This window comes from Drosophila albomicans, chromosome 2R, assembly GCF_009650485.2.
Source record: "Drosophila albomicans strain 15112-1751.03 chromosome 2R, ASM965048v2, whole genome shotgun sequence".
Classification (NCBI taxonomy): Eukaryota; Metazoa; Arthropoda; class Insecta; order Diptera; family Drosophilidae; genus Drosophila; species Drosophila albomicans.
The window spans coordinates 6,206,958-6,221,900 of record NC_047631.2 but is presented as its reverse complement, the minus strand read 5'-3'; the positions used below and the strand labels follow the sequence as shown (position 1 = coordinate 6,221,900).

General features: G+C 36.4%; 2 protein-coding genes across 2 annotated transcripts; both read right to left on the bottom strand.

Annotated features, from left to right (window-relative positions):
* Positions 1-9,363: 9,363 nt before the first annotated feature.
* Positions 9,364-11,865, bottom strand: LOC117575878 (arrestin domain-containing protein 17). The gene is made up of 5 exons (XM_034260316.2): positions 11,389-11,865; positions 10,622-10,750; positions 10,348-10,565; positions 9,706-10,282; positions 9,364-9,647 (listed from the first exon to the last, which is right to left on the bottom strand). The coding sequence occupies exons 1-5, from the start codon at positions 11,501-11,503 to the stop codon at positions 9,463-9,465; spliced, it is 1,224 nt and encodes a 407-aa protein (XP_034116207.1). The 5' UTR covers positions 11,504-11,865; the 3' UTR covers positions 9,364-9,462.
* Positions 11,866-11,951: 86 nt separating this feature from the next.
* On the bottom strand, positions 11,952-14,906 carry LOC117575877 (arrestin domain-containing protein 2-like). The gene is made up of 5 exons (XM_034260315.2): positions 14,549-14,906; positions 13,308-13,451; positions 13,036-13,247; positions 12,405-12,975; positions 11,952-12,350 (listed from the first exon to the last, which is right to left on the bottom strand). Exons 1-5 carry the CDS (start codon positions 14,661-14,663, stop codon positions 12,124-12,126), a joined length of 1,269 nt encoding a protein of 422 aa, XP_034116206.2. The 5' UTR covers positions 14,664-14,906; the 3' UTR covers positions 11,952-12,123.
* Positions 14,907-14,943: the final 37 nt, after the last annotated feature.

Below are 14,943 nucleotides of genomic sequence, written 5' to 3'. Positions count from 1 at the left end.
GCAGTCGGTGTATACATATGTTTATGTATGTAACACATGTATGTATATAACTCTTACTAGATGTGGGCATAAGTATTCGTATATTTTATTCCCTTTTATTTATAAGCATACGCTAACAACAAGTACAGTCATCAACACAGGACCACAGGAGTAGCTCATTCATTGGAGACTCTTGACAAGACGACTCACAGAATGTGTGCGATGGCAGAAGCAAGGCCACAAATGTTATGCCTATTAAGGACGCATTTAACAACGCTAAGACACGTGTACAGTGAAAACAAACGACCACATTATTATTATTATTTCGGCGCCGAGGGAATACATGAGAGGCAGCAGATATAAAAGCCGGGTCAGCTGTCAGCTGCCCTGATAATGAAGTGGCATATGTGAATGTTGGCTGTTCGATAGCTTTGTTCTGTACTGGCCTTGGTAGACCTTGAACTTTCGCACAGTATTTGAATTGAACTCTAATTGCAGCTAATGAATTGCACACATTAGGTCAAGGAGCAACGTTTGGTGAAATATGTAATCAAGTATGAGTGTGCCTAATTGAAAACCGGACTAATGGCAATGCTGCGAACTGTTTATGAACTCGAGCATTTTGGTTACTTCAAGATTAAAGCTAACTGAAAGTAAACTTATGGTACAAATTTATAACATGAGGAAATACTTTACTGCTTATAAATGTTTAATATAATAATTCTATTAGGAATACACAACTTGTAAATTAAAGTGTAGTGAGCAAACACACTTAAATTTATCTCTGCCACATTAGTCAGGAAATTAAAATGAAGTAAGTTACTTTTGCAAAATGAATAAATTATCGATTAATATGTAAAAACACACATAAATTTATCTTTGCCACATTGGTTTAACCTTTTTGGTTTAAAAATTATTAAATCAATTTAATAGAATTACAAAATTCGGCGTTGAAAACAAATCAGAATAATTATTGAATTTTGGCCACTGCTTCCCAATCACATTTTTGTTGACAGAGGAATATGACATTATGAGGTTAGCAAAGCCCAAAAAACAAATGTCAGTTTATTGCCATAAAAGTGTGAGCGAAATGTTTAACATTATCAACAAATCCATTTTATAACACGAGTTCGTCGTGCATTAATTATAGATTCAGTCACGTACCACGTACCGTATTAAGTGCAGTCAACAAACTCATTTCCCGAATACTCAGTACGGGGACACCACTTTATGTGGCTAATTAGCCAAACCGAACAACATACAAATAGAAATACACAAACATTTATGCTTGGGCATTATTTTTACTGTTGATTGGTGGCGATTTTACACCGCAATCCTTGATTACGAATTTCCATAGCGCACTCTCTGTTGATGGATGGATATAGTGAGCAGCACAAGCAAAAAGGTATTATTATTTTAATATTTTTTTACACTCAACTGCATTTAAGTACAAGTGAGTATGAATTTAATATAACTGAAAAAATTAATTATTAAATGTGCCTGACGGCTAGCATTGATTGCACTTGATTTGGTTAGGGGCAACGACATCATAAGTTTTAAAAATATGATAGGGGACCAATACATAATTACATAGTCCATTAAAAGGAAACTTCCCTTCGCCCTTGCAACTTCATTCAAATGAATGAATTGCTATACGTAAATGTTGATGTTAACGGATATAAGCGGGTATTAAAAAGAGAATTTCAGAGAACATATTCAATGAATTTGCAACTCATGAACGCAGGCAAAAAACTGATTACAATTTCTTTAAAAACATAATACATTCAGGCTTAATGTGTTATGTTAATGTAAAATTAACACCGATATGTAGGAGATTATGAGATGTATTAACATAAGCCCTTGGTTTTTAATATTGTATGTTAATCATACACGTTAAAATGTTTATTCAGACAACGACTAAAAATAAATACTCTTAACATGTAATGATGCTGAAAATTTCCGTTTTTCAATGAACATTTTGAAATGAATGCGTTAACCCTTGATGAGTTTTACACATTTAATAAAATGTTTCAGCTTGGCTCAACTCAAGATACATTAAAGTGTATGTATGAACTTGCAAACTTTGTGTGCCTTTTTTTGCTCTAAATAATGCTGCAATATTTCATTGTGTGTCGGCATGACGTAGAGTTTAGGCCGTAGTCGAGAGATATTATCGCACCAATTTGCACAAGTTAAGGACTTCTGTGACAGCTTTTTGTCATGGTCAACATTTAATTTATTTGAAAACTACAAAATTATTCACCTTGACAAGCAAGAGAAATGCAGAACCAAGCAATTGAGCAACAATCATTGAAAGTTCTTGGTATAGTTTTGCAAGCAATTAATTTTAACTATTGCTGACATTATTTAAGTCGAGCAAACATATTTTAATAAAATGAAGACATAAAATCATCTCGAGCATATGTATAAAACTTCTACAGAAACTTTGCAGAGGAAATGCAAATGATGAAGCAGCAAAACTTGGTCAACAAATGTCGCTTGTTTGTGTGCGGGTTCTAAATAATATTTCTGAATGAATTCACAAGATTTAGACAACAAAAAAAGATTTTCAAATGAATTAGATTAGTTTAAAAACTTAATTCTTCTGTGTTGTCTTATGCACGTCTTGACATTTAAAAATAGCAACAAAATTTTGTCAATGATAAGTTGAACAGTATTTTTATTTTGGAATAGATATGTCAAACTTAAATAACCAACCCAATACGGACCACTAATATTCATTCATTCTTTCTTGTATATAGCGGAATTTGAAGCGAATTGGTTTGCTGGAATGTATCACAAATTGCAAAAGTTTCATCAGGTTAATTCAATTTGACTCATAAGCAAATTTTAAACAAATTAAATGCGTAAAGTTTCGCAATTGCCGCACTCGTAGCAATAAATGTCACAAAAGTCTCTGTGTAAATGACTTTGATTGTCATTGTGATGTTCATAGAAAGGGACTGAGTCCTTGGTCCCATTCCAATAAGCAACCTTATTCTCCATTTTGTCTGGCTGCACTCAGTCACCAGGCAAGCGTAACATAAAGCCGAAGCCGATTTTTTCGGCTGGAAAATGGCGAGTGAGATAATAAATCTTCAGCCCTGAAACAAATCACAGCAATTCCATTATGTACATTTAATGATGTTGAGCGGGGCACCAAAGCTAAAGCAAAAACTGAATCCGAATCCGAGTCCGCATCCAAATCCAAATCCATACACCAAGCAACGAAGCAGTGACAATTACTTGCAGCCCGCGAGCAATTTGTAAGGCTGCCACGCAATGCAACATGGCCAACTTGTTAGAAATAATCACAAGAAATGGCCAAGCTGCAGAAATATATATATTTACATGTACTTTATACCCTATATCTTTTGCCATTATATATAAGTATCTTTGTATAGATACTCGTGGAGGGATTTGCGAAGTCCTCAACGTACAGAGTCGCAATAGTTGCTGTTGTAGTTTTTTAATTAGCAAAATTTTCTTTGTGCTTTGACAGTGGTAAAGTCTTCCATTAATTAGAGCGACAACTTGGAAAATTGTGCTTTGAATTTTCAACACATACACACACACACACATACACATATATACATATATTTGTGTACATATTTTTTTTTGCGTTTGCACTTTAATATGCAATTCCAACTCATATGTGTAAGCTATAAACTTTCGCCACCTGCTATCATCGCTCTCATCGCATCGTCTGTCGCTTTTATTTTCACCATAAATCTGTCGTGAAAGAAAACACACGGAATGAAGAGCGGGAAAGAGCAATAGATTTTATGGCGGGGAAAACAGAGCTTGCTTTGGGGCAAACAATTCTCAAAGAAACTGCTTATTAACCTTGCCGTTCTTTGCGTTTTATGCGGCAGGTATTTGGCGGGTAAGGTGCACTTTATAAATATATTTGTGTTTGTCTTCTTTGGCATATAAAAAAGATATTTTAGTGCCAACGGTAGAAAGTAAGTACAATAACAAATATTATAATTTATTAGTGTTGTCTATGGTATTTTTGAGAATTTTTTTTTTTTTTGCGATTATTTTCCATTTGCTGTTCTCTGCTCACGGGTTGATGACTTTTTAATTTGCTTTGTCAGCAACCTTTTCTAGCATAGGCAGGTGTCCATGACTTTCTCTGTGTGTTTGTGTATATACATGAAGTAAAAGCTTTGAAAATGTTAACATAGCATAGCGCAACTCATGTGTAGCAACAGTAGGCTAAATAATTGATGTGCCTGTTAATTAAAATTGCAATTTGTCCATGAAAGGTTTATAGCATTACATTTTGCATTTAATTAGCCGAGTATGCAAATTTATTTGTATATTAAAGTATAGAGTATACATATCAATAAGTGGACTTTCGCATTTTCTAATTTCAAATAATCGGAATATAAATTCCAATAAGTTTTACGGCTAAAAAAAATATTGATTAACAATATTTCAAATGAAATTACAAAGTTGAGGAATTAAATTGAGTCATTTAGATAAAAGTCTTTTGATCAAAATGAGATACGTTTTCATCGTAAAAACCCCATTTCACTCTGGCTAGTGTCCATTTACAAAATCAATGCACTGTAAGCAACAAATTCGGTAAAACATGTTGTGGGCTTGGGGTTACGCTCAAACTCCGGCAAAGCATCAAATAACTAAAATATCATAAAACTTTTCAACTTTTGCTGCTGGCCATCTACAACAATATGTCTATGTGCGTGTGCGTGTGAGTGTGAGCGAGTTTAGAGGATATGTGTGTGAGTATGTAATATCAAAATGGTTTGCTCACGTTGCGTTGTTGACCGCGTCACGCTTCACAGCATAAAGCAATTACAGTGGCGTGAGTTGAAGTTGAATCCTTGTTGCTCCTTCCAGCATCCTTGTTACTTGAGTCGATGCACGCGCATCCCGCGCCACTTTGATTTATGAAATTTTAGAGAAACACCACAGAGGAGCAGGGTGAACCAACTCAGCTGCCATCGCTGACATCTGGCCACACCTTCGAACTGGGGTGTTGGATTGAAATCTCTATTCCATAACAAGGAGGAGCCACTGCCCCTGCATTGATTTTGTGGCTGCAATAAACTTTGACTTCGACTGACTGTCAAACTTTTAGTTAGTTGTTCATGTGCAACGGCAGTAGTCTGCTTTTTGTTACCTGTATGTACTTAATTGAATAGAAGCGCTCGCTATGCCACACCCCGAATTGCTTCATTCGCATCTGTTAGCACCAGATATAGTTTAGGTTGCGTATCCTAGTGAGAAGCCTTCATTTGCGGCTCTGCAAAGTAGCTTAAAATTTCCACATGGAAAGAGCTTTGTGTGTTTTTGACGCGAAACTTTTGGTGACTCGGCTTAACTTCTCCAGCTGCAATTTTCCTAGTGCACTTTGTTGTTGATACGAGTATTTTTTCACCAATTATTTTTTTTATTTTGTTGCTTGTTGTGTGGCTATACATAGTATGTGACAATGAAGTTTTTGCTGCGAACGCGTTACGACTTTTAGCCATTAGAGAAGTTTAAAAAGACCTTGTTGATGGAGAGTGCTAAGAAGAGGATTCATAATGAGATCAAGGAAAAGTTAGATATTTATTTTTGTATCATTAGAATTTAATGAACCTTTTTTTTGCACTATATTTTCTTTGGGAATATGAAGGGGTAATTGAGCTTTTCCCTGGCATTTTGTTTTTGTTTTACTTCCATTTAGACAGTTGTAAGAAAACGAATTCTTTGGGGCAGTTGAATTGCCCTTGTCTATAATTGATTTGCCTTGTACACATGTCAGGTTCTTTGAAAGTCAAAACAGATGCACTAATGACAAGTGCCCACTCATCTTTATTGCTCGACACACACACACCAACACACACACGAGCGCAGTCCACAAGCGTTATGCAAACAAGCATACACAACTCACATACACATAGATACTCAGGCACTCACTCACTCACACACACACACTTATAAAACACTTACGGGAAGCCGCTGAATTTCGTTTGTGGAGAAAATTCACTTGTGATTGTTGCCAGACGCGTTTTAGCCGCAAACACAATGAGCAAATAACAACAGCAACAGCAACAAGGATGCTGGCACAATCAGCTAGCAGTGAAATACCCGTGAAAGCCGCAAAACGTATACACGTGCACACGTACAAAAACTCACACACACACATACACACACGAATACACAAAGCGTGTGAATTCTGGCCAAGTAAAAAAATTGTAGCGAGCTTTGTGGCGCAAAGGTGCAAAGTAGATGGATAAACAAGAAACATGCTGAGTTTCATTCGCAAACGAAAACGCTTGAATTGTTGTTGTTGTCGAACTTGGAAATTTTATATGTCAAGCAGAACATGTTTATCAGACGGCATATGAAGCAGCTATTGATTGCGTGTTCGAGTGTATCTAAAATCAGCAGAAAAATAAAACCTATTTAAGCATGCTAATCAATTTTCAACACTTGAGAAACATCAATAAATCTTTTCAAAATTGCATAAAATTTAATTGAAATTTAGAAATCCTGCAGGATTTAAAAATATTTATTATCATATCAGTAAGCTACCCTGATTGTGTTTAAAAGATTCATGTAGAAAAATTTGTAATAAAGCAAAGTGCTTTCGCACTCAGCAAAAATGGGTAAGGCTGATTGATGAACTAAAATATACCAAAAGCTATAATTGATATAGTTCTAGATTAAAAATACACCATACAGTGCAAAGTATACTAAATTGTTAGCCAAAGGAATTAAGACCTGTAGTAAGTAGGTGTTTTTGTCATATAAAAGAATTTCCAGCACAAAATTTTGCTTGTTATTCGTTTTTTGTCTATATGCGAGGTGGGTGTGACAAAAATTACCCACTAACTTGATGGCAATAATAAACAGTAAGCGAATGCATTGTTAAGTCGTTCTGTGCCTCCTTTTTTAATTAAGATCCTCATTGTACTCAATATGTGTACGGAACAAAATCATTGTCTAATGTATACCCTGAGTATTAGGACTAAAGTGAAACACGTATATCTCTGCCAGTTACACTAACTTTAGATCAGCTGGCACAGAGGCATAACTTCAGTAAGCCGCATAGCAACTCTTTTGTTTATCTATGTTATGTAGCTTTGAAAGCCGATACGGCCGCCAACCAAATGCCAATTACCGCTAAATTCTCCTCGTGTGTTGGCCAGTTACACGCACAACACAACACAGCTCAGCACAGAGCAGCCCAGAACAGCAGGGGAGAATTTCATGCAGTCAAGCTTTGTTGACTACTTGGAATCCGAGTCAAATTCACATGTTCATGCGGGTGTGTGTGCACGACATGCGTTACTGGAAATTACTTAATGCCCACATTGCCATTACCGTTGCGTATATGGTTAACTGGATTAGGCAGAAACTAAACGTGGTAAGACTCCTAACGTGACTACAGACTCTTAGCTGTGAAACTTTGGAACTAGCCACAAATACCCGCAGCCAAAAGATGTTAACATTTTCGAAAATTTGCTTAATTTGTAACTCACACATAAAAGGCAAGTTGTGTTTTTGAATAATGCATCAATTAGTTGCATTTTATATGCCAGTGAGTTTATTTTTGATCTCGTGCGAAACAACTAAACCATCAAACACATGCAGCTCTAATCTGACTAAGCTGGCTGTAACTTTTGAATTGTATACAACTCGGGTCGCTAGTTACTATTTAAAAACATTTTAGATTTGCATTTCGGTTGAAGCTATTACCTCACCACAAACTCGAGAGCATTTCGAGGGAAGGGAGGACCTCACCGCAAGCACACAAACAAATGCAAAACACCAAATACGAAAACACAAAAAGACAAACATAGCATTTAAGAACCAAAAAGGGACAATTAAAGCGCGTCCCAGCTGAGTATTATTCCTTCCCCCTGAGAAGGTAACGATAAAAACCCAAACATGCTGGAATAGTGAAGTTCCGTTTTATGGATGTGTTAGGTGTCCCCTTGTTCTGCTCTACTCTGGTGTTAGTTTGAGTTGACTGTTTGAGCGTAGGCTAGGGCTTAGCTTTGACTTTTATGGTAACCCATGCAGATAGTATCACTGTGTAGTCGAGCTGATTAAAACTTAATCCTCATGCGATGTGCTTGTTATCGCAAGTCTGCCGACAGACGGGCATTAAAGGCTGCGACTTATTCTGCCATTAAAAGGTATTAAGAAATAATTAACCGAAATCAAAAATGTCTTAAAGCACAGCAAAAAAAACTGTTTAGTAAATTAGTAATTTTGACTTCATTAAATTAATTTAATTAATTATTTATATACTGTAAAGAATTACAAACCTTAAAATTACTCAAATTAATGATTTGGCTGCTTCAGATTTTGTAGTCATTTACATACATTTGAGTAAAGCTAAGTGACTTGTTATTGAATATTTAAATAATTTGTATACTTCATAACATAAAGCAGTTCCTGATTTTCTAATAAACAGTACAACATTTGTAACTTTCAACTTAACAGAATTTTTGGGACAAGGATTCAAGAGCAAGCAGTGTAGCCTTCCAGTATGGCACATCATAACTTAATTCTCTTATATGAAACATTCTATGCTATCGGTATATGTTAGTTAGGAGTACTAACATATAAAACTGTTAGAAACATTAGATTAAATTGAAACGGGTATCAGGAAAACTTGAATATTTTAACATTTATAGATTTCTGTTATATACCAACTTTATTACACACAAACCCAATAAAATCTTTTTTATAATGTTCTTGGCTAAGCAGCATAAACTGGTATTTCATAAACTGTGCAACTTTCATTCAAGTTATAATACTATCCTACACAATTTGAAATGGTTAGCCTTTTGTTAGGTTTTCTTAAAGTATACTCTGTTATACACGAATGGTTGCCAGACGACATTGGTAATTTTCCCAACACTAAGATATTCCAGTTTAACAAAAAGACATTAATTTAATTTTAAACTGTTTAACAATTAGCAAAGTCACACTGTCTTGGACTTCTTTATTAAATGATTGTCTGACAAATGAACGTTTTTTCCCTAACTGCTTAAATTCCCAATTCGAAACCCAAAAATGATTGTGACCATATTTTATAAAATCCCCGAAAGACTTACTAACAAAGCCAAGTGAATAGTAAAGATCTAAATATACCTGACAACATGACTTGTATAATAATTTGAACTGTTCCCACCATTGGTCCCAACACAATCTGTTATACTCATATGGTCCCTTTAAAAGGAAGAACATTCGCTCTGTTATACATACAACTCACACTTTCATTCCCTATAAATGTTGTAATAAAAAATGTACAAGGATAAAGTCTAACAAATATCTGAGACGAACATAATAAAAACACATATTGAAACCCCGAGGTATAAGAGCTTTTTGGTGTCCCAAATGTAAACGAACTTTTTACAAAGAATTTACAAAGTCTGTATTACAGACACATACATATATTTCACAAATAAAAGCACAGCCAAGAGCTTTCGACGCACCCCTTGACAAAGTTTATTTCTCAAAGCTTTGGTTAACGAATCCAATATTCTGACTGTTGGGGGAAATAACAGGCGCTGGACTGGGAATACTGTAAACGGGATATAAGGGCGCAAATTCGTTGAGGCCAAAGGCATGGAGCTCCTCCTCATTGATATTGCCACGCAACGTGTGCTTTGACTCTATGTACTTGGGCGGAGCTAAACAATTAAATATATGGATTTAAAATTATTCAACACAAATTCCACTTCTGCTTACCAATATCTCGAGAGTCTTGTCTCAATTCGCTTGATATTGCTCTCACAACAGGCAGCTCATTCTCCGGCAACTCATAACGTCCACTACGCCTTGGTGGCTGTTGTCGTACAACACCATTTTCCGTAGCTACGGCGAGAGGAAAGGTACCAATTGTGATGGGCATCGTTATCAGTTGCTTCTCTCGTAGGCTCTTGATTACTGCCTCCACCTCCAGGTGGTATGCGATTTGTATCAGATTGCAGAGGGCAACACATGTTGGCGGTGTGCTGGGGACGTCCATATCGATTGTCAGGGATCGCGTGGATTGTCGCAGTATGGAATCACCTTTGGACTTGGATATTACAATTCTATCCACACGCGAATGTTCTGGCGTCAGGCTAAAGTACCTCACCAACATGACGAGTGAAAGTCGCAACTCGGAGACAGCCACATTGCTGTTGTTAATGACAACCACAGTCACAGGAATACGCTGGCCAGGCACATAACCTGCTTGTGGTAGATTCAGCTCCATTTTAATGGGCTCCGTTTTGCAGGGTCCACAGCAGAATGTGCGATAGTTCTCACTGTGGGCGGTACGCTACAAAATAAAGTTATTGATGAATTCTAGCTGAAGTCTAGATTATATTCTCGCTATAAACTCACCTTTAACTGAGGCGTTTCGGTATTTAGATCCATCATTTTAAGAACTGTAATTCCATGTGTATATGCCTGATCAAATTTCCAGGGTCTGATCAATAACACCTTGACTATATATCGAATACAACCATACCGACCCTCAAAGGACGAGGGACACTGATAGGGCAGCTGGCAAGCAAAATTATAATTATGCACTCCCGCTTGTATGGCATGTCTGTCGTTGCCTATTTAAATAATATTATTTACATATATGTATAACAAAAACTGTTAAATAGCTTACTCTGCTCAGATCCCAATAAATAAGTTTGCGATGATAAATACTCCTCGCGACCGGCAAACAGATTTGTTGATGCCATCTTCCGTTCGCTCCATTTCGTAATTGAGTAACCAACGACTTTGACTAGTGCAGCTGCCGTATAGATAAAGTTTTAAAATTGCTTTATTATCAACAATATGATATAATCCGTCTTAATGGTGATAAGCTGCCGGCAGACCAACAATTTATTGCCGGTAAATATTTACAGAAATCATAAAGTGATTTCTTAACCACGTTTTAATGAGCAGTAAAAAAGCAGAAAATTGGCTCAGCAAAGGCCATTCAAATTTCCAATAACACAGCCTTAAAATAACCGACTTTGATAAGCATTTTTAATGGTCTTATACACACGCCAAAAGGTTAAAAGCACTTAGTACACACGAACTATAATTCGCAGTGCAAGTTGATTAAATACCTCATATTTATTTATAAACAATTCTTATCTAGGAAGTTTTAACATTCCTTCATGGCACTCGCAAAAAAAAAAAATAAAAACGAATTATTATCTAAATCAATGTCGTCATAAAGTAATATATACATTTATTTAGTCTATCAGCGTATTATATACCAACACCAACACATTTATCGCTATCGTCAAGGTATTTATAATATGTAAGGAAAGTTTCATTCGCCGACATCTAAATTCCTGATACGTAAAATGCCAAGGCACTTGACTTTGTCCCCGACGAATGGCAGTTTTTCATATTCGCAATAAGCATGCGATTATATACCTTGCACCTCCTTGATTTTATCCGATTTTAGGGTCACACATCCGGTAACCAACTGTCCGGCATAGAATGTGCCATCCTTATTATTATCGAAGCTAATATCACACGTAACAACCATTTTATCAAACGGAAGCTCACGAAATTATTTAAATACTCGATTCACAAACCGACGAAGTCCGAGAGCAACACATTTAGGCTCAACAACGAGTCGCGACTAATTTAAGTAGGTGTGAACAATGAGTGCGTGGGTCGCATTTGGTCGTAGACCGACTGTTTGCTATAATTGTGGAAAAAGATAAGCGATAAGGCTGGACGCAAGTTCGTATCGTATGAACGCAACAAAATGGAATCGGACTGTAGAAGAGTTAAATGTTATCCCTCAAGTGATACGCAGTTATCGCAACTGAACAAACCTTGACAATGGTTAGCACTCTGTGTGCTATGTTCAAATTTATGCTGAACTAATGATAAGGCGCCCTTACGCCTCGAATAATATAACAATGCGGAAATAAACGAAGAAAACACGAGTAAACTCTTGAGAATTTTTGCAGATTTAAGCATAAAAATAATCATAAACTTTTTTATTTTGAAAGTGCTAATTCTGTTTAACACTGATGGCAATGCCAGATATCTGTAGTTTTCTGTTTATTTTAGCTGTAAATCCGATCTCAATAACGACTAGACAACCTTGGGTTCTATATTGTATCCTGTATTTTGCGGTCCAATGCGATTCTATGGTCAAAGCCAAGTTCCCTTGTTTGCATTTGAGTCGCTGTTAAAGTTTTCATTATTATTGTCCGTGACATCCATGGGTGCTGTCGGAATATTAAATATGGGATAGCGTGGACTAAAATCGGAGCCATCCAAGCTAATAGTATTTGGCGGTGCGCTTCCTTCAAACTCTTCATTGGTCTTGCCACCCAATGTAGAACGCATATGCACAGCTTCCTCATAGTTAGGGGGTGCTAAAATAATAAGGGAATTATTATTAAATATTACACATCTGTGCTTCGACTTACGAATGCCTGGAGAGCCAGGAGGCGCTGTGGCTATCTCTGAAGAATATTCCAGTCCTGCCACATCAAGAGTTTGAGCTGGATAACTTTGCAGATTCCTTGGCTGCATCTGCAGGTGCTCGGTCAACGGCACACTGCCAATAGTCAAAGGTACTTTCACAACTTCATTCCTATGAAAACCCTTCACTTTGGCCTCCACCTCAACTTGATATGCAATCTGAATAATGCGGCAAAGATTAAAGCAAGTTGGTGGCGTAGCGGGCAGACGCAGAGAGTATTTAAATTGTTTCTTGCAATGATTAGGAACGGGATCGCCCATTAGTTTGGTGACGACAATTCGCTCATTTTTGGAGGAGGTTCTCGCAAAATGCGAGGCATGGTAAGTAACCATCATTACCAGACTGATCTGTAGCTGCTCCACACGTATGTGACTGTCATTGGTGACCAGCATGTCAACAATACAAATCTGACCAGGCACGAAGCCAGTCTGAGGCAGCGTTAATTGCAGTTGTAGCGGATCCGATGTACAGGGCCAACAACAATAGGTCTTAAGGCTCTCGCAATGAGCGGGTACCTAAAAGATGAATTTCACATTGTACTTCTGCTCTTAACCCATTTCAAATTGTATACTTACCCTTAGTAGTGGACTGTCGTAGTTCAAATCCATCATTTTGAGTACCGTAAAGCATCGTGTGTAAGATTGATCAAATTTCCACGGCCGCACAATAGACACTTTTGTCATATAGCGAATTCTGCCAAAGTGTCCCTCGATGGAAGAGGGACAAGTGGCGGGAATCTGACAAGTAAAGTTATAGACGTGGACACCGGGCTCAAGGGAAACTTCCGCTAAGAACATAAAGTACTTGTTAGGTGAGAGAACTATTGAAAACTGGATCAGATACTTACTACTAAAATTAGAACCCACTAGGTAAGTCTGGGATGCTATGTAGTCCTCGCGTCCTCGATATGTATCGGTAGTTCTATCTTTACCAGTGCCCCTTGATTCTGTCCAATGTGTTTCAGCAAATCCATTAATGTTTAAAGTAACAGCTAAATTGAAAGAATTATTGATAAGGTTGTTATTATTTATTTGTAATCAATATTTTTATTTATAAATACTTGTAGAAAGGTAAACATTTTGTTAACTTTAAAAGCAACACAAATATTTAAGTCTACAATGTAGACTCTACATCATGCGTTATTTCTTAATCGTTATATTCACATCCTAAGAAATAAAGATATGATTTCGTTTAAAACTGTTTACAGAATTTGTCAGTAAATATATTACAGTTTATCACAATTACTATGGTAGTGAATAGGAAAAAGTGTCTTATAACTATGTGCCTACAGACGAAGGCATCTGCGACCCAATAAAGTCCCAATAAACAGCCAAAACGAAAAGATTAAATTGTGGTGCAGATAAAAAGACCTATTGTATTTTTTTGAAAATTTGGATGCGATCAGATAAAAATTGTAGAAGTTATTTAAGAAATACTTTTCTTTGACAAAAAAATTCTGCAATAGGGTCTTAGTTGCTTTGGATGAAATCTAGAATGTTAAGTAATCTATGGTATACTTGAATATAGTATCAATATACCAAATAAACCATTCGGTATATTTTTGTATATTTTGAGTATGTTAATTTGGCACATTTTAAGAATTATACCGCTCTGTTTTGCTTTTATTCAAAATAAGTAGCGAGCATCTGACGGTCGAGCACACTCGACTATAATTTGCTACTTGTTTAATCATTTCAAAATACTTTAGTAATCTTTGCCTCTTAAGATTATTTATTTATCATTACCAATCTCTTTGGTACTTTTTTTCCAAAACAAATTGTGTAGTAGTCTTTATTGAACAGGCTTAATATCAACTAAATACAGTATAATCGATTAATAGCAGTAATCGAACCCTGTTAAAAGCAATCAGCTCATAAAATTGTGCGCGTGCCATTACACTTTTATAATGATGAATCACCATGCTAACGGACTGGTCTATCCTCAGAATATATAATATTGTCACAAACAGTCTTAAAATCTTTGCTCGATAAGATAAGAATGAGTCATGGGAAAGAACACTGAGACACTTCAGCCACAAACAAAGTTGCACAATTTTGCGATTTATATTTTAGTAAAACTTTTATTTACCTTTAGCCAGTTTCAATTTGTCCAATTTCAATGTAACTTTGCCGGTTACCACTTGGCCAGCAAAGTATGTGCCATAGGGATTGTTATCGAAGTCAATTACGCAAGTGACACCCATTATGCGATGTTACAATATGCAAACACGAATAAATGATTTCACGACTCTAACTCTCAATCGATTGTCAACAATTAAGTATAGGCACTTAATTTATTTGCTTCTCCGCGGCGAATCGCACTTGCCGCAATCGGAATCCAAAACACGACTGATTTGATTGTAATTATAACTCAAGCGCTCACTTCGCGAGAGCGCAACAAGTTTGGCAAGTTCTGTGGCAAGAGAAACATTCCCATTTGCTCAGCTGAAACAAACTGAAATTGAAACAAACCTTTCCTTGTGT

Excerpts from the sequence above, each read along its gene's own strand:
- LOC117575878 (XM_034260316.2), bottom strand. The coding sequence starts at position 11,503 with ATGGTTGTTACGTGTGATATTAGCTTCGATAATAATAAGGATGGCACA. Across the intron at positions 10,751-11,388 it reads TAAAATCAAGGAGGTGCAAG|CTGCACTAGTCAAAGTCGTT; the intron begins GTATATAATCGC and ends TCTATACGGCAG. Across the intron at positions 10,566-10,621 it reads TTTATTGGGATCTGAGCAGA|GCAACGACAGACATGCCATA; the intron begins GTAAGCTATTTA and ends TTATTTAAATAG.
- LOC117575877 (XM_034260315.2), bottom strand. The coding sequence starts at position 14,663 with ATGGGTGTCACTTGCGTAATTGACTTCGATAACAATCCCTATGGCACA. Across the intron at positions 13,452-14,548 it reads CAAATTGAAACTGGCTAAAG|CTGTTACTTTAAACATTAAT; the intron begins GTAAATAAAAGT and ends CTTTCAATTTAG. Across the intron at positions 12,351-12,404 it reads TCCTGGCTCTCCAGGCATTC|CACCCCCTAACTATGAGGAA; the intron begins GTAAGTCGAAGC and ends TTATTATTTTAG.